This window comes from Papio anubis, chromosome 9 (genome assembly GCF_008728515.1).
Source record: "Papio anubis isolate 15944 chromosome 9, Panubis1.0, whole genome shotgun sequence".
NCBI lineage: Eukaryota > Metazoa > Chordata > Mammalia > Primates > Cercopithecidae > Papio > Papio anubis.
Window position 1 is genome coordinate 104,261,091 of NC_044984.1, and position 24,171 is coordinate 104,285,261.

A 24,171-nucleotide genomic window follows, 5' to 3' on the forward strand; every position below is an offset into this window, starting at 1 on the left:
CTATATGTCTATCTCTTCGTCAGTATCACAGTCTTGAGAACTGTAGAGCTTCATAGCAATTCCAAAAAATTGAGTGGTGTACTTCCTCCCACATTATTCTTCTGCAAAATTGTCTGGGCTATTCTAGTTCCTTCGCCTTTCCATTTGAATTTTTAAATTATTATTATTATTATTGGAGATGGAGTCTCACTCTGTCACCCAGGCTGAAGTGCAGTGGCACAATCATGGCTTACTGCAGCCTCAATCTCCTGGGTTCAGGTGATCTTCCCACCTCAGCCTCCCAAGTAGGTGAGACCACAGGCATGCACCACCACACATGGCTAATTTATTATTTGTAGAGATGAAGTCTCGCCATGCTGCCCAGACTAATCTTAAACTCCTGGGCTCATGTGGTCCTCCTGTCTTGGCCTCCCAAAGTGTTGGGATTACAGGCGTAAGCCACTATACCTGGCCTCCATTTGAATTTTAGAATCAGCATGTCTATGTCTATAAAAAATCCTCAATTGAAGTAAATTTATACATTAATTAACTTGTGGAGAATGGACATGTTACTGAGTCTTCATATCCATAAGCACAGTACATCTCTCCACTTACTCAGGTCTCCATTGATTTCTTTTATCAGCAGTTTTTGGCATATAGATACTATGTGTATTGTGCATTTTATTAGATTTATATCTAAGTATTTAATTTGGACCTTTTTTATTTTTTTGAGATAGAGTCTCGCTCTTTCACTCAGGCTGGAGTGTAGTGGCGAGATCTCAGGCACACTGCAACTTCCACCTCACAGGTTCAAGCGATTCTCCTGACTCAGCCTCCCGAATAGCTGGGACTACAGGTGCCCGCCACCATGCCCAGCTAATTTTTGTATTTTTAGTAGAGACAGGGCTTCCCCATGTTAACCAGGCTGGTACTGAACTCCTGACCTCAGGTGACCCACCCGCTTCAGCCTCCTAAAGTGCTGGGATTATAGGTGTGAGCCACCGTGCCCGGCCAATTTGGAGTTTTTATTACTGGTATTGTTTTTCTAGATTCAGTTTCCAATTGTTCACTGCTAGTCTAAAGAAATATGATGGATTTTTGGTAGGGCGCCAAAGAGCCTGCTTGCTTTTGGCACAGCAAGACTCTGTCTCAAAAAAAGAAAAAAGAAAAAAAAGATGGATTTTTGACTGTTGACCTTGTATTCCTGCAATCTTGCTTAACTCAAGGTTCTGGAAACCTTTTTGTAGGTTCCTTGTGATTTTCTACATAGAAATAATCTCATTTGAATGGGGACAGTTTGATTTCTTCCTTTTCAATCTGTATGCCTTTTATTTATTTTTGTTTCCTCTTGGCACTGGTTAGGATTTCCAGTGTGATGTAGAAGAGAAATGGTAAGAGTGGACACCCTAGTCTTTCTCCCAATCTGAGAACAAACACAGTCTTCCGTCATTAAACAGATACTGTTTATCAGATCAAGGAAGTCTCATCTATTCCTAGTTTGCTAAGAGTTTTTAAAAACATGAATGGATGTTGAAGTTTGTTGAATGCTTCTTCTCCATCAACTGATATGATTATACAGTTTTTCTTTTTTACTCTTAACATGATAGATAATTACATAAAGTGATTTTTTTTTTTTTTTTTTTGAGACACAGTCTCACTCTGTTGCCCAGGCTGGAGTGCAATGGTGCAATCTCAGCTCACTGCAACCTCTGCTTCCTAGGTTCTAAGCGATTCTCCTGCCTCAGCCTCCTGAGTAGCTACATGCATGCACCACCACGCCCAGTTAATTTTGTATTTTTAGTAGAGATGGGGTTTCACCATGTTGGCCAGGCTAGTCTCAAACTCCTGACCTCAGGTGATCCACCCACCTCGGCCTCTCAAAGTGTCGGAATTACAGGCGTGAGCCACCGTGCCTGGCCCGATTTTCAAATATTAAATCAGTCTTGCCTATCTGGAAATCCTACTTGGTTATGCTGCATTTTTCTTTTTCTTTTTTTTTTTGAGACAGGGTCTCACTCTGTCACCCAGGCTAGAGTACAGTGGTGTGAACAAGGCTCACTGCAGCCTTGACCTGAGCTCAAGCAATCCTCTCACCGCAGCCTCCAGAGTAACTGAGACTACAGGCATGTGCCATCATGCCAGGCTAATTTTTTTGTTGTTGCAGTTTTGTAGATGGGGTCTTGCTATGTTGCCCAGGCTGGTCGCAAACTCTTGGCCTCAAGCAATCCTCCCACTTCGGCCTTTCAAAGTGTTGTGATTACCACTGTGAGTCACTATGCCTGGTCTTTTTTTTTTTTTTTTTTTTTTTTTTGAGACGGAGTCTTGCTCTGTCGCCCAGGCTGGAGTGCAGTGGCCAGATCTCAGTTCACTGCAAGCTCCGCCTCCCGGGTTTACGCCATTCTCCTGCCTCAGCCTCCCGAGTAGCTGGGACTACAGGCTCCCGCCACCTCGCCCGGCTAGTTGTTTTGTATTTTTTAGTAGAGACGGGGTTTCACCGTGTTAGCCAGGATGGTCTCGATCTCCTGACCTCGTGATCCGCCCGTCTCGGCCTCCCAAAGTGCTGGGATTACAGGCTTGAGCCACCGCGCCCGGCCACCTGGTCTTTATTATTATTATTATTGTTATTTGAGATGGAGTCTCACTCTGTCACCCAGGCTGGAGTGTAGTGGCACGATCTCAGCTCACTGCAAACTCTACCTCCTGGGTTCAAGCAATTCTCCTGCCTCAGCCTCACAAATAGCTGGGATTACAGGTACCCACCACTATGCCCAGCTAATTTTTATAGTTTTAGTAGAGATGGAGTTTCACCATGTCGGCCAGGTTGGTCTCAAACTCCTGACCTCAGGTGATCCACCTGCCTCAGTCTCCCAAAGTGCTGGGATTACAGGCATGAGCCATCACGCCCAGTCTGGTTTGTATTTTTTTAAAATTATCCTTCAATGTCTGTGGGGTTTATAGTGACAACTCCTTCTGTATTCTCTCCTTTTTGTCAGTATTGCCAGACATTTATGTTTACTAATCCTTCTGAAAAACCAATTTTTGGTTTCGTTGATTTTTCTCTACTGTTTCCTTCTTTCAGTTTCATTGATTTCTGCTCTTTACTATTTGCTGCCTTCTGTTTGGTTCAGGTTTATTTTGCTCTTTTTTTTTTTTTTTTTAAAGTTTCTTAGGGGAGGAGCTTAGATGAATAATTTGAGGTCAGGTGCAGTGGCTCATGCCTGTAATCCAGCACTTTGGGAGGCTGAGGCAGGCAGATCATTCGAGGTGGGGAGTTACAGACCAGCCTGGCCAACATAATGAAACTCCATCTCTACTAAAAACACAAAAATTTGCCAGGCATAGTGCTGCATGCCTGTAATCCCAGCTCCTCAGGAGGCTGAGGCAGGAGAATCACTTGAACCCGGGAGGGGGAGGTTGCAGTGAGCCAAGATGGCACCACTGCACTCCAGTCTTGACAGAGCAAGACACCATCTCAAAAAATAGTAAGAATAATTTGAGACCTTTCTTATTTTCTAAGGTAAGAATTTAATACTATAAACTTCCTCTAAGCATTGCTTTGGCTGCATGCCAGAAATTCTGATATGCTGCATTTTCATTTTCATTCAGTTGAAAATATTATTTCCCTTGAGACTTCCTCTTAGACCCATGGATTAGTTAGAAGTGTGTTGTTCAGGGCTGGGCACGGTGGCTCACACCTGTAATCTCAGCACTGTGGGAGGCTGAGGTGGGTGGATCACCTGAGGTCAGGAGTTCGAGACCAGCCTGGTCAACATGGTGAAACCCTATCTCTACTAAAACTACAAAAATTAGCTGGGTGTGGTGGCACACGCCTGTAATCCCAGCTACTAGGGAGGCTTAGACAGGAGAATCGCTTGAACCCAGGAGGCAGAGGTTGCAGTGAGCCGAGATCGCGCCACTGCACTCCAGCCTGGGCAACAGCGTGAGGCTCTATTTTGGGGGTGGGGGGGAAGAAAAAAGAAGCACGTTGTTCAACTTCCAAGCACTTGGGTATTCTTCAGTTTTATTTGTATTACCTATTTGTAGCTTAATACTATTATGGTCTGAAAATATACTTTATAGAATTTTAATTCTTTTAGATTTGCTAAGGTTTGTCTTACGACCCAGGATATGGTCCATCTGGGTGAATGTTGAATATGTACTTGAAAAGAATGTGTACTCTAATGTTGTCGGGTAGAAGAGTCCATAAACATCAACTAGATCTAGTTGGGTTTTGGTCTGGTTTAGTTCTATATCCTTACTGATTTCCTATCTACTAGTTCTATTACTATAAGATGACTGTAGAGTCTCCAACAATAATTGTAGATTTGACCTTCTCTCCTTTTAGTGTTATCGAAGTTTGCTTCATGTATTTTGAAGGTCTGTTGCTGGATGTGTACACATTTAAAACTGTTATGCCTTCTTGATGAATTGACTCATTTATCATAACATTATGTCCCTCTCTATCCCTGCTAATATTCCTTCCTCTGAAGTCTACTTTGTCTGGTATTAATATAGCCACTTTCTTTTCCTGGGCCTTTGCATGGTACATCTTTTTATACTTTTGGCTTTTAACTTATTACCTATATTGTTATATTTAAAGTGGGTTTCTTATATAGTTTTTTGTTTGTTCCTTGAGGCAGGGTCTTGCCCTGTTGCCCAGGCTGGAGAGCAGTGGCATGATCAGCACTCACTGCAGCCTTGATTTCCTGAGCTCAAGTGATCCTCCCACCTCAGCCTCTCTTGAGTAGCTGAGACTACAGGCATGCACCACCATGCCTGGCTGCTTTGTATAAAATTTTTTGTAGTGAAGGGATCTTGCTCTGTTGCTCAGGCTGGTCTTAAACTCCTATGCTCAAATGATTAGGAGAATTGCTTCAGGCTCCCTAAATTGTTGGGATTACAGGTGTGAGCCACTGCTCCCAGCCCCTTTTGTTTTTTAATCCATTCTGACAATCTCTGCTTTTTATCGATGTTTTTGGGTCATTAACATTTAATGTAATTATTGATATGTATGGATTTAAGTCTGTGATGTTACTATTTATTTTCTGTTTGGTCCTTAGTTTTTTGTTCTCCCCCATCCTCTCTTTTGAATATTTTGAATCAAAATATCTTTTGATGATTTATGTTTAATACTCCATTTTCATTTACCTCTAGCGTTTTTGATCACATATCTTTGTAGTCTTTTTTTTTTTTTTTTTTTGAGATGGAGTCTCGCTCTGTCACCCAGGCTGGAGTGCAGTGGCATGATCTCGGCTCACTGCAACCTCTGCCTCCCAGGTTCGAGCAATTCTCCTGCCTCAGCCTCCCAAGTAGCTGAGACTACAGGTGCACACCACCACACCCAGCTAATTTTTGTATTTTTAGTAGAGACAGGGTTTCACCACGTTGGCCAGGATGGTCTTGATCTCTTGACCTCATGATCTGCCCACCTCAGCCTCCCAAAGTGCTAGGATTACAGGCGTGAGCCAACATGCCAGGCCTGTAGTCTTCTTTTAGTGGTTGTGGTAGAAATTACTCTCTCTATATATATATACACACACACATACATACATACACACACACACACACACACACACACGCGTACATACACCTAACTTTTCAGTCTACTTAGAAATCCTATTTTACATTTCCAGAAGGCAGAAATCTTACCATTCTATTTCTTTTACCCTACTCCCTTTTATGTTATAGTTGTCAAATGTACTACACTGATACATGCTGAAAACCCCACTAGACAATTTATTTTTTTGTTTTTTGAGACAGAGTCTCCCTGTCACCAGGTGGGAGTGCAGTGGCACGATCTTGGCTCACTGTAACCTTTCCCTCCTAGGTTCAAGTGATTCTCCTGCCTCAGCCTCCTGAGTAGCTGGATTTACAGGCACATGCCACCATGCCTGGCTCATTTTTGTATTTTTACTAGAGACAGGGTTTCACCATGTTGGTCAGGCTGGTCTCAAACTCCTGACCTCAGGTGATCCGCCTGCCTCGGCCTACCAAAGTGCTGGGATTACAGGCTTGAACTACTGAGACTGGCTGACAATGTTATAGCTTTAAGATATGTATGACAATTTCAACTTTTTGTTTGTTTCTTGAGACAGGGTCTTACTCTGCCAGATCTTTAACATTTCTGTTGTTTTTCTTTCATTCCTAAAGTTCCAAGATTCCCTCTGGCATCATTTCCCTTCCACTCAAAGAACTTTCTCTAGCATTTCTGTTAAAGTAAATAATAATTCTCTTATTTTTTTTTTCCCTGTTAGAATATCCTTATTTTGCCTTCATTCCAAAGGTTATTTTCATTGGATATGGAATTCTGGGTTGACAGCTCTTTTCTTTTAGCACTTTAAAAGTATTGTTTCTACCATCACAAAGAAGATGAGAAAAAAATAATAATAATAATAAAAAAGGATCAGTGTCTCACGCCTGTAATCCTATCACATTGGGAGGCTAAGGTGGGCGGATTTTGAGCTCAGGAATTCAAGACCAGGCTAGGCAACATAGTGAAACCCCATCTCTACAAAAAATACAAAAATTATCTGGGCACAGTGGCGCACACCTGTAGTCTGAGCTACTGTGGATGCTGAGGTGGGAAGATCACTTGAGCTCAAGAGGTTGAGGTTTCAGTGAGTTGAGATCACGCCACTGCACTGTAGCCTAGGGGATGGAGTGAGATCCTGTCTCAAAATAACAATAATTTAAAAAGTATTATTCTGGCCGGGCGCGGTGGCTCATGCCTGCAGTTCCAGCCCTTTGGGAGGCTGAGGTGGGCGGATCATGAGGTCAGGAGTTCGAGACCAATCTGGCCAACATGATGAAACCCCATTCTCTACTAAATATGCAAAAATTAGTCAGCCGTGGTGGCGGGCACTTGTAATCCCAGCTACTCAGGAGGCTGAGGCAGGAGAATTGCTTGAACCTGGGAGGCAGAGGTTGCAGTGAGCCGAGATTGCACCACTGCCCTCCAGCCTGGGCAACAGAGAGAGACTCCATCTCAAACAAACAAACAAAACCAAAGTATTATTTCATTTCCTTCTCATCTCCATAGTTTCTGATAAGAAATTCATAAGCATTCAAATCATTGTTTTTCTATATATGTTATGTATTACTTTCTCCTGGCTGCTTTCAAGATGTTTTCTTCAACTTTAGTTTTCAGCAGTTTGATTCTGATGTGTCTCAAGTGTGGATTTGAGTTTATCTTCTCTGGAATTTTCTAAGTTTCTTGAATCTGTAAGTTTACGTCTTTCACCAAATTTAGATTTTTTTTTTTTTTAAGATAGAGTCTCACTCTGTTGCCCAGGCTGGAGTGCAGTGGCACCATCTGGACTGTGGACTCACTGCAACCTCTACCTTCTAGGTTCAAGTGATTCTTGTGCCTCAGCCACCCGAGTAGCGGAGATTATAGGTGCACACCAACATGCCTGGCTAATTTCTGTATTTTTAGTAGAGATGGGGTTTTGTCATGCTGGCCAGGCTGGTCTCGAACTCCCAACCTCAAATGATCCGCCCACCTCGGCCTCCCAAAGTGCTGGGATTACAGGTGTGAGCCACTGAACCTGCCCTAAAATTAGAGGACTTTTTTTGCCAATATTTCTTCAAATACTTTTTCTGCACACACCACTCTTTCTCATCTCTTATTGGGAATCCAATGACATAAATGTCAGACATTCTAGTATTTTCCCACAGGTCCCTGAGACTGTTCAGTTTTTTCTTCCTACTCTTTTTTCCTCTCTGTTGCTTAAACCAGATAATTTCTGGTGATCTGTTTTCAATTCACTGACTTTCTTTGTCATCTCTAGTCTTCTATTAAGCCCATCCAGTAAGTTTTAAATTTTTAATGTTTGTATTTTTCAGTTCTAATATTCCTATTTGGTTCTCTTCTGTATCTTCTATTTCTCTGATGAGACTTTCTATATTCCTGTTTGTTTCAGGAATGTTTGCTCTTACTTCTTATAGCATGGTCTTACTAGCTGCTTTAAAATCTTTGATAACTCCAACATTTGTGTCATCTTGGGGTTGGCATCTGTTGACTGCCTTCCCTTGCAAGTACATGAGAATTACTCATATGTCAAGTCATTATGGATGGTATCCTGGACACTGTGAATGTTATGAGACTCTGGGTCTTCTTTAAACTTTATGCAAAAATGTTAATATTTTTGTCTTAGCAGGCAACTGACCAGGTGAGGTTCTGCCTCCTGGGCAGATGGTGAGAGAATAGAGAGAAAAAGAAAAGCAATCAGGATCCCCCCTCATCCTCTTGCTCAGAGATTTAGGAATCTGTACTGCCACTGCTGCTGCTGCTATTGCAGCCACAGGCTTGCCTAGGGTCTCGATGGGAGAGATCAGAAAAAGGGAGGAGGAGGAGGAAAAACCTCCAGGGGAATCCCCTTCCTCTCTGTCCTGTAGGAGTCCCATTTCCTGCTCTTTAACCAGAAAAAGGCTTTTTTGTTTTTTGAGATGGAGTCTCATTCTGTTGCCCAGGGTGGAATGCAGTGGCGCAATCTTGGCTCACTGCAACCTCTGCCTCCCGGGTTCAAGCAATTCTCCTGCCTCAGCCTCCCAAGTAGCTGGGATTACAGGCGCCTGCCACCACATCCAGCTAATTTTTTTATGTTTTTAGTAGAGAAGGGTTTCACCATGTTGGCCAGCATGGTCTTGATCTCCTGACCTCGTGATCCGCCCACCTCAGCCTCCCAAAGTGCTGGGATTACAGGTGTGAGCCACTGCACCTGGCAGAAAAAGGCTTTTTTGCACTCATTATGTACTTCCAGGTTTCAGGCTGTTATTGAAGTCCTATCAGAAGTAAGACTAAGAGGACACTCACCACCAGCTGATGGCACTTTGAGTTCCCTAATTCACCAACTAGGATTTATTTTTCAGAGTCTTTAGCTAGCTACTCCAAGCATTTGGTCCACGTCTATTAGTTCTATTCTGCAGGAGACACGGTGGGGTGTGCTTACTCCATCTCACCCACAACTGAAACTTCACCAGAGGCTCTTAACTCTATTGTACAACCAGGATGGAGAACCACTGCATACATGTATGTGAAGGTTGTACGTCAGGGATTGGCCAATATTTTCTCTAAAGGGCCAAATAGTAAATATTTTAGGCTTTGTGGCCTGTTGCAATGACTTAACCTATTCAGCTCTGCTGTTGTTATGTGCAAGCAGCCATATATAAGGTATAAGTAATTGGGCATAGCTCTCTTGCAATAAAACTTGATTCATTTATTTTTTAGATGGGGGTCTTGCTTTGTCACTGCACCCAGGCTGGAGTGCAGTGGCACAAACAGAGATCACTGCCACCTTCAATTCCTGGGCTCAAGTCCCAGCCTCCCAAGTAGCTGGGACTACAGGCGTGCACCATCATGCCTGGCTAATTTTTAAAAAAACTTTTTTGTGGAGACAGGGTCTCACCCCTCTTGCCCAGGCTGGTCTCGAATTCCTGAGCTCAAGCAATCCTCCTGCCTCGGCCTCCCAAAGTGCTAGGATTACAGGCGTGACCCATTGCACCCGGCAAAAGCTTGCTTGCTTTATTTATTTATTTATTTATTTATTTATTTATTTATTTAGACAAGTCTTACTCTGTCACCCAGGCTGAAGCGCAGTGGCGCAATACAAAACTTCATTTAATAAAACAAGTAGCTGGCTAGATTTGGGCTACAGACCATGGTTTGCTGGCCCCCTGTTCCATATCCCAAATAGCCAACTTGGCTTTGACAAAGTTTATTTCTGGACTTTTTTTCCATTCCTTAGGAAGAATTTTTCAAATAACTACAAAGGTTATTGCTTTGCTCCTGCATTTACTCCCACCAAGTTCAAGAACTGTGGTAACCATTCAATTTTGCTTTGATTATTCAATCTGATTCTTGAAATAAGTTATTTCTCTAGAGCTGAAGTTTTAAAAATGAAAAATCTAAGATTTGTCCAACTTCATATCTTTTACATGTAACTGACAATTCTGTAGTTATCCTTTCAAATTAGAACCCATATTTACAGCTTTCTCAGGGATATGTTAAAGTAGAGGAGGTCATAAAAAAATAGTGTCCCGACTTGTTTTTCTAGAACCTTCCTGACTGGAGATGTGAAGCGGTCATTCTCCATCCACTCACCTGGTTTCCTGCCACAGAGATAGAAGGCTAGTCTGTCCGTCAGCTCATACTGTATTTCCACAAGGCGCTCTGCCAGCTCATGGTGCCCTCCTTGCCTACCAAGAGAAAACAAAGTACCATTTATATTACTCACTATTCACTGGCTTTAAAATGGAGAAGTACAAAGAGAGACACCTGAGCAGTTTATCACACAAGGCTTTTTAGAATAATCAACCTTGTCGTGGGAGGTAGATTTCTGAAGTCTACTTTGCATCCCACTTTTATAAACTGTTTTCACCATCTGAACTATCCCCTTTCCTTTATTAAGGCACAAAATAGAATACTTAATAAGAAATTCAAAGATTTATGAGAGGGAAGGATAAAGAATGACTTAATTTAATGAAGTAAAAAAATGAAATTAATCAATGGCTTAGGGTAGAGGTTCTCAAAAATTAACTAGCACATTTCTAGGAATATACCATGTGCAGGCCCCATCCTTGGAAATTCTGAATCAGTGGGGACAGGATGGGACCAGGGCCCAGTATGTTGAAGAAAGTCCTTCCCCTAGGTGACGCCGATGCAGCCAGTCTGACTCTGGATGACAGTCTAGTAACCACTTCAAAGACTTCAAATCAGTGACAGACAGGCCAACCTAATGCACAGCTCATGCCTGTAGCTACTTCTGTCTCCTTATCTTCAATTTGCATAACAGAAAATATTAAATTTACCTTTCAACATTCATGAAATATTTAAGCTGCTTAGAATCCTTTTGGTAACAAGGATTCAAACAAATTACATTGAGATTATTATATGCAAGGTACAAGTGTGAAAATCCCATGGTAAATGATAATAAGTATTATTTACCCAGGGCTCTCTTCCAAGATCAAGTATATTTTGTGGTTTTTGTCCTTAAAAGTAATGGCAAAAACCGCAATTATTTTTGCACCAACCTGATAGTTTCAGTCAGCTTCTCTCCCGACCATTCAAGGCACTCACAACACCCTCCAACCTACCACACAGCTTTGATCTGTGAGAGTCACATCTTATTCTTTCATTTTTTAGTATCTTTGAAATCAGGAAATATTCTATAATTGATGATACACCATAATTGGCTGAGCTCTTTTCTTTTTTAGCGCTGTGTGAAATAATGAAGCACCGTGCAATACTGTACTCCTGCTGTTATTCCCAGACCCACTCTGTTCTTTCCAGCCAGGTCTCCTGCTGTGCTGAACACGCTTTGTCCCTCCCTGCCTCCTGATCTTGACTCCTGCCTTTCCTCTTACCTGGAATGCTTTAGCTCCTCCTTCACACATTCAAATCCAACCCATTCTTCAAGACCAACTGAAGAAATTTCTCAAATGATTTGGACCAAAATGAAGAAACCCTATATATGCTTTTTAAGACCAATTATCTATTTTGGCAATGAATCACACATGGTCTTGCCTCCTTGAACTCTTTCAGGCATTCATGAATCATCTTTTCCAAGAGAGTAAATTTTGGGAAGGCAGAGTTTTGTTATTTGCCCATTTTATCCTCTGTGGAGCAGAGCATTGTGCTTCACAGTTAATAAAGGTACTTTGGAAAAAGAAGGAAAGATGATTGATCTTTGGCCATTTAATTGATATCCAATTTAATTGAATATTTAAATGATATTCAAGACTAACCTATAATTTTTCAAGGACGGTATTAATAAAGAAAAATTTAAAGCATTTTACAGTGAGCACTTTTTTTTTTTTTTTTTGAGACAGTCTCGCCCTGTTACCCAGACTGGAGTACAGTGGCGTGATCTTGGCTCATGGCAACCTCTGCCTCCCAGGTTCAAGTGATTCTCCTGCCTCAGCCTCCCAGGTAGCGGGATTACAGGCGCCTGCCACCATGACCAGCCAATTTTTTTTTTTTTTTTTTGTATTTTTAGTAGAGACAGAGTTTCACCATGTTGGTCAGGCTGGTCTCGAACTTCTGGCCTCAACTAACCTGTCTGCCTTGTACCATCAAAGTGCTGGGATTATAGGTGTGAGCCACTGCGCCCAGCCTAGAGTGAGCACTTAGATGTCTACTACCCAAACCTTACAATTAACATTTTACTATATTGTTTAATCACATATCTATGTATAGATTTGCTTTTAAGTTCAAGCAATAACTAAGAGTATTAAAAAATAGAAGAGTGTGGCTGGGCGCGGTGGCTTACGCCTGTAATCCCAGCACTTTGGGAGGCTGAGACTGGTGGATCACGAGGTCAGGAGATGGAGACCATCCTGGCTAACATGGTGAAACCGTCTCTACTAAAAATACAAAAAAATTAGCCAGGCGTGGTGGTGGGCGCCTGTAGTCCTAGCTACTCAGGAGGCTGAGGCAGGAGAATGGCGTGAACCCAGGAGGCGGAGCTTGCAGTGAGCCGAGATGGCCCCACTGCACTCCAGCCTGGGTGACAGAGCGAGACTCCGTCTCAAAAAAAACAGAAGAGTGCATTCTGTAATTCTTCATACTTGATTTGGAATCTGACTATAGCTCAAATACCACTGTGTTATAAAGGATCAAGTAAAAGACTGGAAGTTTAGCACACTGGTTCATGATTCTAGCCTTCCTCAACTTTGCCAGGCTGAGCTTATATGCATTTGAAATGTCTTCATCTGTAAAATAAAGTAACATAAATCTTTAAAGGGGTTAAATGTTAACATATACAACTTAGCTACTTAACAAGGAATCATACCCAACAAAAAAATTCCAGAGACAAGTTGCAAGAATCTAGGTCTCTTACCTTGCATAATCAACAGGAGTTTTCCCACTAGAATCCTGTGTGCCTGGGTCTGCTCCATATACTGCTAATAATTCAGCCTGTAAAATCTGCCCTGCTTTGGAGGCAACATGGAGTGGGGTGTTTCCTTTTTCCTAAGAATCATTAATAAAAAGTAGACAAAAGAGCACATTAAATAAAGCTACATGAACACAACTCACTTAGTTTCAATACCTGAAGCAATTGATGTTTTCTTACAGGATGAAAGAAGTTGGCTTGTGCTCCTAAAGACAACAGTCTCAAACAGGTTTCAAGATTCCCTGTTCTCACGCTTGAATGGAGTTGCTGAAAAACACAGAAACAAGAAAGGAATCGTGGTTGGAGGTGTAAAGAATGATGTCCTAGAGCAGTAGATAGATCATTTTAATATATGTTACATCAGTAACACATAATCTTTATTTGTCTCGGTAAAGTGCATGGACCAGTCTCTCCTTTGCCAGTCACAACCGTCCCTGGGCTATAAGATGGGGTCAGGCCACTTTACTGATAAGGAAACTAGGGCTGTGAAGGCTGATTTGCCCAAATGCATGACTTGTCTAAGAAGTGGCACAACCAGAACCTGAGTGAGAGGTAGGACTGTGTGAAAACGTGACTGCGTGGTTCTGATGTCTGACAGACCTGAATTTCAAACTATACCCACTTCAAACTGTGTGGGCTAGAGAAAGAGCTTTAAGCAATCTGAACCTCACTTTCCTCATCTCAAAAATGTCAACAATGGCCAGATGCAGTGGCTCATGCCTATAATCCCAGCATTTTGGGGCATTGAGGTGGGAGGATCACTTGAGCCCAGGGGTTTGAGACCAGCCTGGGAAACATAGCAAGACTCTGGCTCTACAAAAAATACGAAAATTAGTTGGATGTGGTGGCATGTGCGCCTAGTAGTAGTCCCTGCTACTAGGGAGGCTGAGATGGGAAGATCACTTGAGCCTGGGCAGTGGAGGCTGCAGTGAGCTGTGATCATGCCACTGCACTCCAGTCTGGGCGACAGAGCAAGACCCTGTCCAAAAAAAAAAAACAAAATTTATAAAAGGTGGCATTTTTCTTTTTAGAAAGGGTCTTGCTTGCTCTGTCATCCAGGCTGGAGTGCAGTGGAGTGATCATGGCTCACTGCAGCCTCAGTATGCTGGGCTCAAGCAATCCTTCTACCTCAGCCTCCCAAATAGCTGGCACTACAGGCACTGGCCACCACGCCCTCCTAATTTTTTTTTTCAATACAGATGAGGTCTCACTATGTCACCCAGGCTGGTCTCGAAATTATGAGCTGAAGCAATTCTCCCACCTTGGCCTCCCAAAGTGTTGGGATTACAGGCATGAGCTACTGTGCCTTATTCACAGGGTTATGATAAGGATTTAGTGATATAATAAAGTGCTCAAAGAATACAAATGCTATAATAACGGTTATTACTATTAGTTGTTACTGTAATTACGGCTTTAGGACTTCAAATTCTATACTGTGTAAGCTACAGGATCCTGCCTTATACAATACCCTCTCTGTCACATTATTCTTGGCCTGTATAATATGCTTTAATAAAGTATTTCAGGGTAGGAAAAGGCCCGTGATATACCGAATTCTGTACTACTGCAGAAAAGCTCTTATATATTCAGAAGATGAGTTGCCTTCCTTTCAAATCTAACCTAGAATTGTCCAAGATGCAGTAACCCTCATCACAGGAATTAAGAAATCTACTCTAACATCTATTTCTTCTAAGTCTTGTTTAATTTTTTAAATAGTTATGTTTGTTTGTTTGTTTTTTAAACACAGGGTCACATTATGTTGCCCAGGCAGGACTGAACTCCTCAGCTCAAGCAACCCTTCCACCTCAGCCTCCCAAGCAGCTAGTATTACAGGCATGTGCCACTGTGCCTAATTTTTTAAAACTATGGTAAGAAAAAAAAACCCAACACATACCAAGTCTTATTAACCAATGGAAGTAGCAAGTGTATGCATTTCTATGCAAAATTTCAAATTCTGAATTCTTCAGCCAGATTCTGCTGGGGATTAAAAAAGAGGGGGGGGGGGGGAAAGGCCGGATACAGTGGCTCACACCTGTAATCCCAGCACTTTGGGAGGCCAAGGCAGGCAGACTGCTTAAGACAAAGAATTTGAGACCAGTCTGGACAACAGGGTGAAACCCCATCTCTCAAAAAAAGACAAAAATTGGCCGGGCGTGGTGGCTCATGCCTGTAATCCCAGCACTTTGGGAGGCTGAGGGGGTAGTTCACTTGAGGTCAGGAGTTCAACACCGGCCTGGCCAACATGGCGAAACCCTGTCTCTACTAAAAATACAAAAAAAATTAGCCAGGTGTGGTGGCGGGCACCTGTAATCCAAGCTACTCAGGATGCTGAGGCAGGTGAATAGTTTAAACCCAGGAGGTGGAAATTGCAGTGAGCCGAGATCGTGCCACTGCACTCCAGCCTGGGTGACACAGTGACACTCCATCTCAAAAAAACAAAAAACAAAACACACAAACACACACACACATACACACACACACACACACAAATTAGTCAGGCTTGGTGGCACATGCCTGTGATCCCAGCCACTTGAGAGGCTGAGATGGGAGAATCATTTGAGCCTGGGGAGGTTGAGGGTGCAGTCAGCCATGATTGTGCCACTACACTCTAGCCTGGGCAATAGAGTGAGACTCTGTCATTCAGGCTGGAGTGCCGTGGCATGATCTCGGCTCACTGCAACCTTCATCTCCCCAGTTCAAGAGATTCTCAGCCAAATTCTACTAGACATACAAAGAACTAACATCCTACTGAAATTACTCCAAACAATCAAAGAGGAGAGGCTCCTCCCTAACTCATTCTGTGAAGCCAACATCAGCCTGATACCAAAATCAGGCAGAGACACAACAAAAAAGGAAAACTTCAGGCCAAAATCCATGATGAACACAGATTTTTTAAAAAAAAACTCTCAATAAAATATTAGCAAACCGAATCCAGCAGCACATCAAAAGTTAATCCACCGTGGCTGGGCGCAGTGGCTCACGCCTGTAGTCCCAGCACTTTGGGCAGCTGAGACAGGCGGATCACGAGGTCAGGAGTTTGAGACCAGCCAGGCTAACATGGCAAAACCCCGTCTCTACTAAAGATACAAAAAATGGCCAGGTGTGGTGGTTCACGCCTGTAATCCCAGCACTTTGGGAGGCCAAGGCGGGTGGATCATGAGGTCAGGAGATCAAGACCACCCTGGCTAACACGGTGAAACCCTGTCTCTACTAAAAATACAAAAAAATTAGCTGGGCATGGTGGCGGATGCCTGTAGTTCCAGCTACTCGGGAGGCTGAGGCAGGAGAATGGCGTGAACCCGGGAGGCAGAGCTTGCAATGAGCCAAGATTGCGCCACTGCACTCCAGCCTGGGTGACAGAGCAAGACTCCGTCTCAAAGAAAAAAAAACAAAAGATTAGCCAGGCCTGGTGGCACACGCCTGTAATCCCAGTTACTTGGGCGGCCGAGGCAGGAGAATCCCTTGAACCTGGGAGACCGAGGTTACAGTGAGCCGAGATCGCGCCATTGTACTTCAACCCAGACAACAGGGTAACACTCCGTCTCCAAAAAAAAAAAAAAAAAAATTAATCTACCATGATCAAGTAGGCTTTTTTGCTGAGATTCAAGGTTGGTTCAACATACACAAATCAATAAATGTAATTTGCCACATAAATAGAAGCAAAAGCAAAAACCACATGATCATCTCAATAAATGCAGAAAAAGTTTTCTTTTTTTGAAACAGGGTCTTGCTCTGTCGTCCAGGCTGGAGTGTCGTGGTATAATCTCAGCTTACTGCAACCTCCACCTCCTGGGCTCAAGTCATTCTCCCACCTCAGGCTCCCGGGTAGCTGGGACTACAGGCACGTGCCACCATACCCGGCTAATTGTTGTTATTTTTTGTAGAGACGGGGTTTCGCCATGTTGCCCAGGCTGGTCTCGAACTCCTGAGCTCAAGTGATCTGCCGGTCTCAGTCTCCCAAAGTGCTGGGATTACAGGCGTGAACCATCGCACCCGGCCAAAAAGTAATAAAAAAAATTATGAATAGTAAGTCCTCAAGCTCTGTGTGAGTAAGCATTTATCCAAGGCAGTGCTTTGAAAATAAATATGCACACTTCTTACAGCATCTCTCAAAAACATGCGAAGGCCCACATAAAGAAAACCACCTCACTCGTTTTACAAGTATGATAAACCATTCTGTGAACTATAGCTTTGTGAGTCACACATTGCTTTCCGAAGATCATACTCATTGTTCAGCCTGGAAACCTGAAGAAGTAAGTCCCCTTCCTTTAGTACTTTTTCTAGTCCTTATTAAAAAGAAACAATTGTCCTATAAACTTTCTAGTCCCTTCTAGAAACAACTCTGAGATGGTTCCTATTTCAAAGTTAAACAAACAAAAAACTTATCAAAATATAATTTAAAAGCCATATTGGAAAAACACAAATAGCCTTCTAGAGACTTACTTTTCCTCTTTGCCCTGTGCCTCCACTACATGAATGGCTGCCATTTGAATTCAGATTAAAGATGAACCCAATTGGGAAAAAAAGCTATTCATTACTTAATGTGCAGAACTTAGTTTTTGTTTTTCTTACTTTAAAAACTTTTTGCAGCCTGGGCAACACAGCAAGAACCTGTCTCTACAAAAAATAAAAAATATTAGCTGGGCATGGTAATGCGCCTGTAGTTCCAGCTACTCGGGAGGCTGATGTGGGAGGACTGCTAGAGCCTAGATGGTCAAGGCTGCAGTGAACCGTGATTGCACCACTGCACTCCAGCCTGGGCGACAGAGCAAGACCCTGTCTCAAAAAAACAAAAACAAAACAAAACACCAAAAAACCCTGGCCAGGTGTGGTGGCTCACGCCTGCAATCCCAACACTTTGGGAGGCCAAGGCAGGCAGATCACCTGAGCTCAGGAGTTCGAGACCAGCCTGGCCAACATGGTAAAACCCCGTCTCTACCAAAAATACAAAACTTAGCCAGGCATGGTGGCATGCACCTGTAATCCCAGCTGCCCAGGAGGTTGAGGCAGGAGAATTGCTGGAATCTGGGAGACAGAGGCTGCAGGGAGCCGAGATTGTGCCACTGCACTCCAGTCTGGGTGACAGAGCAAGACTCCATCTCCAAAAAAAAAACAAAAAACAAAAACAAAACCCACAACCAAACTTCTTTTTTTTTTTTTTTTCAAATAAAACAATATGCTGTCTTAGCCAGCTCTTTTAGGAATTTTAAAAGGTGTGACCCACCTTGCTAAGATCTTTGGCAGTCACACTATCGTCATCCCGGCAGGGCAAGCGATGGACGAATGCTAACATCTGATACTTGGCTCTGATGAAATCCGCTTTATTGGGACTGGTTCAAAAACAAAAAAGAAAACAGTTCACTCGTTCAGATACAACAATCCCCATTCTTTGTACTGTAAAAAGAAGAGGAAGTGACCCACATCCCCCACTTGAGAATAAAATGAACAATGCTCAAGTAAGTTTCAGCAAGGTTTAAGACCTGAAGTTTGAAAACATACATTAGTCATTATAATGGCTGGGACGGCAGAGTGCCTGCTTTTTATAGTAGCCCTCTTCTCTGTGTAATTGTCTGAACTGACATAGCAACCTTGGGAGAAAGCAGCATTTAGTCCCATCTTACAGGTGAGGCAACAGGCAGAAGGGTGCCCAAACCTAGATTTCTGGTCTGATCGCCTCTTATTTGAGTATACGTTTAAATCTGATTACATTTACAGACTCCAAGCCATGGTTTGCAACTGAGGAAGCCACTTACTCCTGCCGGGCGGCCATGCTAAACAGATGGTCCTGCCCCACCCCATTCTGCATTTCTAATAGCAAAGAGCCTGATGTATGACTAGGGTAACCCCCTCCTCTGCTGCCCTTGTGGAGACTGACCAAAAATAGCTGCACTCCTTTCAGTGGGCCCCATTTGTTATGAAGAAATAACAGTATTTATAAACATTCCACTCACTGTACTTTATCCTGTGGATTAGCTTTACGTCTTCCACTCATAATAGATGCAGGGTCCAGCAAAGAATGCTCCCATATAGAGTTAGCACCGTTATTATACAAGGTCTCAACCATCTAAAACCAAGCAGACAACATAAGACTTTCATTTCTTTTCACAAATATTCAATGGGGATCAGTGACTGAACAGGGTAAACAAAGTCCTATTATAAACACTCATGTTAGGAATATCATTCATATCACTGTTTTCTGATTTGAGAATGAGAAAGATGATCAATCTGTATGCAGGATTCAGCTTTGACTAGTAGGATACTTAAATACCTAAAGAAGTGTGACCGAACTGTTCTTATACAGTATGAAAGACAAGCACTCTGACACCTTAGAGCAGGGTTTCCCAAACCTAATTAAACACTATTTTCAAGATTCTTAACGACCCATGTACTGTCTATATTATTCACATAATATTTGTCTTTAAAGCCACTTACTTTTAAAAACAACTACAGTTTGATGTGCTAGTTATAGCTTTCCTATACACAGTAAAATAATGCAACCATTTTAAAAAACCATGTATTACCTACATCTGTCTTGAATACCACTGGTGGTTCCACATTTGGGGAATTGTTGCTTTAGGGTCAACTCTGGCATTCTAAACTACTCATCTCTGGACTTTACTGAGATTCTATAATACAATCTGGCTTTGTAAACACAGACAGACCTGAGAGCAGTACACAGCCCCTTTCACATGAGCGTGAGCTGTTAGAAACTTCTAAGCAAAAGTTAGTAATAAATCATATCTCCAAATTTCATTTCAAGGCATGACTCCTAAAACAGCCCCATCTGTTTTTTACAGCAGTGTAGTTATTTTCACATCAGAGATCCAAACCCACTTGTTTTGGCTCCTTGGTTCACACAGGCAAGTTTAAGGGATATGTGCAGCTGTCAGAGATTCAGAGAAATGTCTAATCAAGACAAATGAAGGCAAAACACACATTTAACCTTGAGTTCCAAGAGAACTTGAAGAATGTGTACCCCAAAATAGAAGTAAAGGTGACATGACATTGGACCCCAAATAAAACAAAGAGCCCATTTAACAGGGTATTCTACATGCAATCAAAACATATTAATTTAATTTGGTCTCTCTGACTAGTAACAGAACTTTAAGAAAACTTAAAATATTTCAGAAGTTTCTGAGGAATCCCAGCCCATGCCACTATCAAAGCAGAAAAACATGTTCTAAAAATATTAGCAGGTACTCAGGAATAAGTACATTAAAGAAAAGTTTCTCAGGCAGTAGCTTTCAGAAACATTCATTATCATGCATAGAAGAGATGGACTACTGGCTGGGCACGATGGCTCATGCCTGTAATCCCAGCACTTTGAGAGGTTGAGGCGCAGATCACTTGAGTTCAGGAGTTCGAGACCAGCCTGGCCAACATGGTGAAATCCCTTCTCTACTAAAAATACAAAAATTAGCCGGGCATGATGGCGGGCGCCTGTAATCCCAGCTACTCGGGAGGCTGAGGCAGGAGAATCGCTTGAACCCTGGAGGCAGAGGTTGCAGTGAGCTGAGATCACACCACTGCACTCCAGTCTGGATGACAGAGACTCCATCTCAAAAAAAAAAAAATTTTTTTTCTAGTGACAGTCTAGAAAGTAAACAGTGCAACATTACCAAGGCATTTTAATGACTATCCATCTATGTACCTATAATTGAGCTGTTTGGACAAGATTTATGTCAAATAGGAAGAAAAATCTTAAATGATGAATTCAATACAGATAATATTTATAAGCAGCATTGATGGGCATGCCATCTCTATTCAATTATGAAACAGTTTTGTCTTATGGAAGAAGTACGCCAGGAGAAATTTTAGTTGTTAACACGATGAGCCCTCAAATGTAAATTACCATCAGGAGAATTCTTCTTATCCTTTACCTGAAGCAATGTTGGAGGCCATGGTGTGTGTTTCAGATGCCTCACTTGGGAGATATGGCGCCCTAGACTCCGATGGACACTGCAGCACTCATCACATATAAACGTTCCCCTATTTACTGATGCCCAGGAAGGATCTGGAAAGAGAGTGAAATCTCAGTGGCAGGGATACCAGCAGGTTGCTATACCGCCAGATGGCGAAAGATGACTGAGGTTTGCTTTGTCAGAAAAATGAGACATTTTTGTTTTAGTATGCTCATCAACGCATCGAGCTGGTTATCTTGTCGGATGATATGACCTACCTTGGCTGATTAGGTACAATGCTAATTGAGACTAAAAACATCAGTGGGAGGGAGCCTTGGGTAAACAGCTATCTTCTTTCTGGTTCAGGGCCACAGTTTGTAGCCCTAATGTGGATCTACCATTTCAGATGCATGCTCTTTCATTCAAGCTAAGAAAGCAAATTGAGAGGGTACTGATGAATGATTTTGGATCCATCTCCATAAAAACCAAGATAATACAATTTTTTTTTTTTTTTTTTTTTTTTTAGATGGAGTCTCACTCTGTCACCCAGGCTGGAGTACAGTGCCACAATCTTGGCTCACTGCAACCTCTCTCTCCCAGGTTCAAGCGATTCTCCTGCCTCAGCCTCCCAAGTAGCTGGGATTACAGGCATGCACCACCATGCCCGGCTAATTTTTGTATTTTTAGCAGAGACGGGGATTCATCGTGTTGGTCAGGTTGGTCTCAAACTCCTCACGTCAGGTGATCTGCCCACCTCGGCCTCCCAAAGTGCTGAGATTACAGGCGTGAGCCACTGCACCCGGCCAAGATAATATAATTTTCACAGTGAATTATGCAGATAGCATTTTCTGCAGTAAATGGTGTAAAGACTGCTGTCCTAATTCACTGCTATGAATCAAGATGCCAATATGCTTAGCAGAAAGCTGCGAGTTACAGAATCATAAAATCACTCAGCTGCTATGGTTCTGAGAACAGGGAAACCTGGCCTCTTCCATTAGGAAATGTTCTATGATGTCCATCAAATTTTTTTTTTTTTTTTTGAGACAGTCTCACTCCGTCCCGTAGGATGGAGGGCAGTGGCGCAATCTCGGCTCACTGCAACTTCTGCCTCCAGGGTTCAAACGATTCTCCTGCCTCAGCCTCCCGAGTAGCTGGAATTACACGCATGTGCCACCAGCTCAGCTAATTTTTGTTATTTTTAGTACAGACGAGGTTTCACCATGTTGGCCAGGCTGCTCTCAAACTCCTGACCTCAGGTGATCCACTCGTCTCGGCCTCCCAAAGTGCTGGGATTACAGGTGTGAGCCACCGTGCCCAGCCAATTACTTGTTTAACATAAACTACCAAGTCCAATCCTGCAACTGATCTGAAAAAAAAAGAAGTTGCAATAACAGCAGCTTCACAGAGGCAAAGATGTAAAATAAAAATGAGTAATATTTTTAGTGTGTGTATAATACTTTCTTCCCTTTAAAATCATAGAGCTTCATTAGATGCCCTTGGAAACAAGGGATAATTTCATACTTGGCAAGCAGGATGGATCTGGGTAAGTAAACTGAATACTTTGAAACCTCAAAGAAAGACCTACATTTCATCAGACTCACAATGGGGTGACAATAGGTGCCACTTAAGCTGCCTAGTCAAAGGGTTACATTTAAAAATTCTTCAATGTCCACAAAAATCTCTAAAATGCATGTACACCATCTTTACCATTTTTTAAGTTTATTCAAACCCATTCAAACCACATAATGAAAAGTTATGGGCTTTCAATCAAAGACAAATCCTGGGAGCCAGTGACTATGGTGGTTAAGAGGGTTGGCTCTAGAGACAAGCAATTCAGGGTTTGAACCCCAATTCTGCCACTTCTTGCACAGTGATCTCAGACAAGCTACTTCTTTGAGAGTTTTCACCATGGCTCAAATGAGAATAATAACATATCTCAGGATAGTGAGGATATAGAGAATCAGCGAGGTACCTCACACATAGTAAAGTAGTAACGTTAGCTGTTATATCTTTTCTAAATTATTTTCTCAGAAATTCAGATATTTTCTAGATGTGAAATTCACGATCACTGGAAAAAGTTTTTGATGGGAAATATTTAAAACATTGAACATTTCATGTGACCACTATACTACTGTATTGAAAATCTCCATGGAGTTGTCAAGTAATTGAACTCAGAGTGTGATGTATTTGAAACGAACCAGATTCATTAAAAAAACAAACAAACACAAAAAAAAGTAGAATATTTAAGAAGTGATCATGGTTAAATGTTTGCATAAAACAGAATCAAAATAATTCAATTTATTATAACTGTCACTATTACTATATCATCCTAAAAAGCAGAGATTGGAAATGTCCAGATGAAGGAGCTCTACAAAGATGCATAACAACACTGCTTCCTGCGGTATAGTACTGTCACTAATGGCCAAAAAAAAAAAGACTGTTTTGAAGCATACCTTTGGTTTTCACTTATCATTCAGAGGATTTGCACTATTCTTTTTTTAGCAAGTATTTAACACATATTAATTAAGACAAGTATTCGACTAACCACTTTAGCATCCTGGATCGGAATCCCATGGAAAGAATATTAGAATGATAACGTAGTAAAATAAAAATAAGTTTGTATGAATGAGATTGGGTAAAACCCTTTAAGTTCATCTGGAGGCTTTATGCCTGAGCTCCAGGGACACCACAAATGAACTTCAAAAATGTCCGTGACTCCCCTAGACAAATCTTAGGTAAATTCGTTCACGTGCATTTTAGGGGAGAAGGCCTTAGCATTCATCAGAATCTCAAAGGGGTCCCTAACCCTACAGGTAATTCTCTCAGTAGGGTTTTGCAGAAAAGGCAGCACAAATTCCAGGCTGCTCAATTTCACAGAATATTTCAAGGTAGCCTACTTATATTCAAAACAGGAAGGAAGTGACTCAAGTCTCTGCAGATCAGGCGTATAAGACAACAACTAAAGCGATACAATGGAAGAGAAAATGTTCTGAAATGCACAAAATGCTGCAAAAGTATATTTAGGATGGCAATGGAGGAACAATTTTGCTTTGCCCCGTACCCCATCAAGAAGCAAAATATGCATTCCAAGAGGAAGTTAGAAGCTGGACACATGTGAATCAAACACATCACAGAAAGTTCGACTGAAAATAGGCAAGAAAATAAGGAAGTGGAACAAATAACATTTTTAGAGAAAACGATGGAGTTTGAGTCTGTATAACTCACACTAACTTGGTTTAGAAAACGCTTCTTTTTAAACTCCTCCACACCCCCTCCCTATCTTCAAAGGAAACTGGTAACACCTGCACTGTACCAGCCATTAAAACCACCACATGAGGTTTGAGTTATCACAGTTCTATTTACAATCAGTCTTCACTTCCAAATGACAAGCTGAAGATCAG

General features: G+C 42.1%; 1 protein-coding gene across 23 annotated transcripts in view; it reads right to left on the reverse strand.

Moving 5' to 3' along the window:
- GIT2 (GIT ArfGAP 2) overlaps positions 1-24,171 on the reverse strand; it is a 64,048-nt gene that overhangs the window by 38,230 nt on the left and 1,647 nt on the right. For 21 of the 23 annotated variants that reach the window (XM_009181690.4, XM_017946192.3, XM_009181683.3 and 18 more), the window contains exons 2-7: positions 20,750-20,883; positions 18,821-18,933; positions 18,094-18,199; positions 13,053-13,139; positions 12,819-12,949; positions 10,082-10,176 (exon numbers count right to left, since the gene is read on the reverse strand). In XM_009181690.4, the coding sequence (XP_009179954.1) occupies positions 10,082-10,176; positions 12,819-12,949; positions 13,053-13,139; positions 18,094-18,199; positions 18,821-18,933 (532 nt within the window). In that variant the 5' untranslated portion in view covers positions 20,750-20,883. The remainder of the gene's footprint in view (positions 1-10,081; positions 10,177-12,818; positions 12,950-13,052; positions 13,140-18,093; positions 18,200-18,820; positions 18,934-20,749; positions 20,884-24,171) is intronic. The other 2 variants (XM_009181691.4, XM_009181695.4) reach the window with 1 other exon arrangement.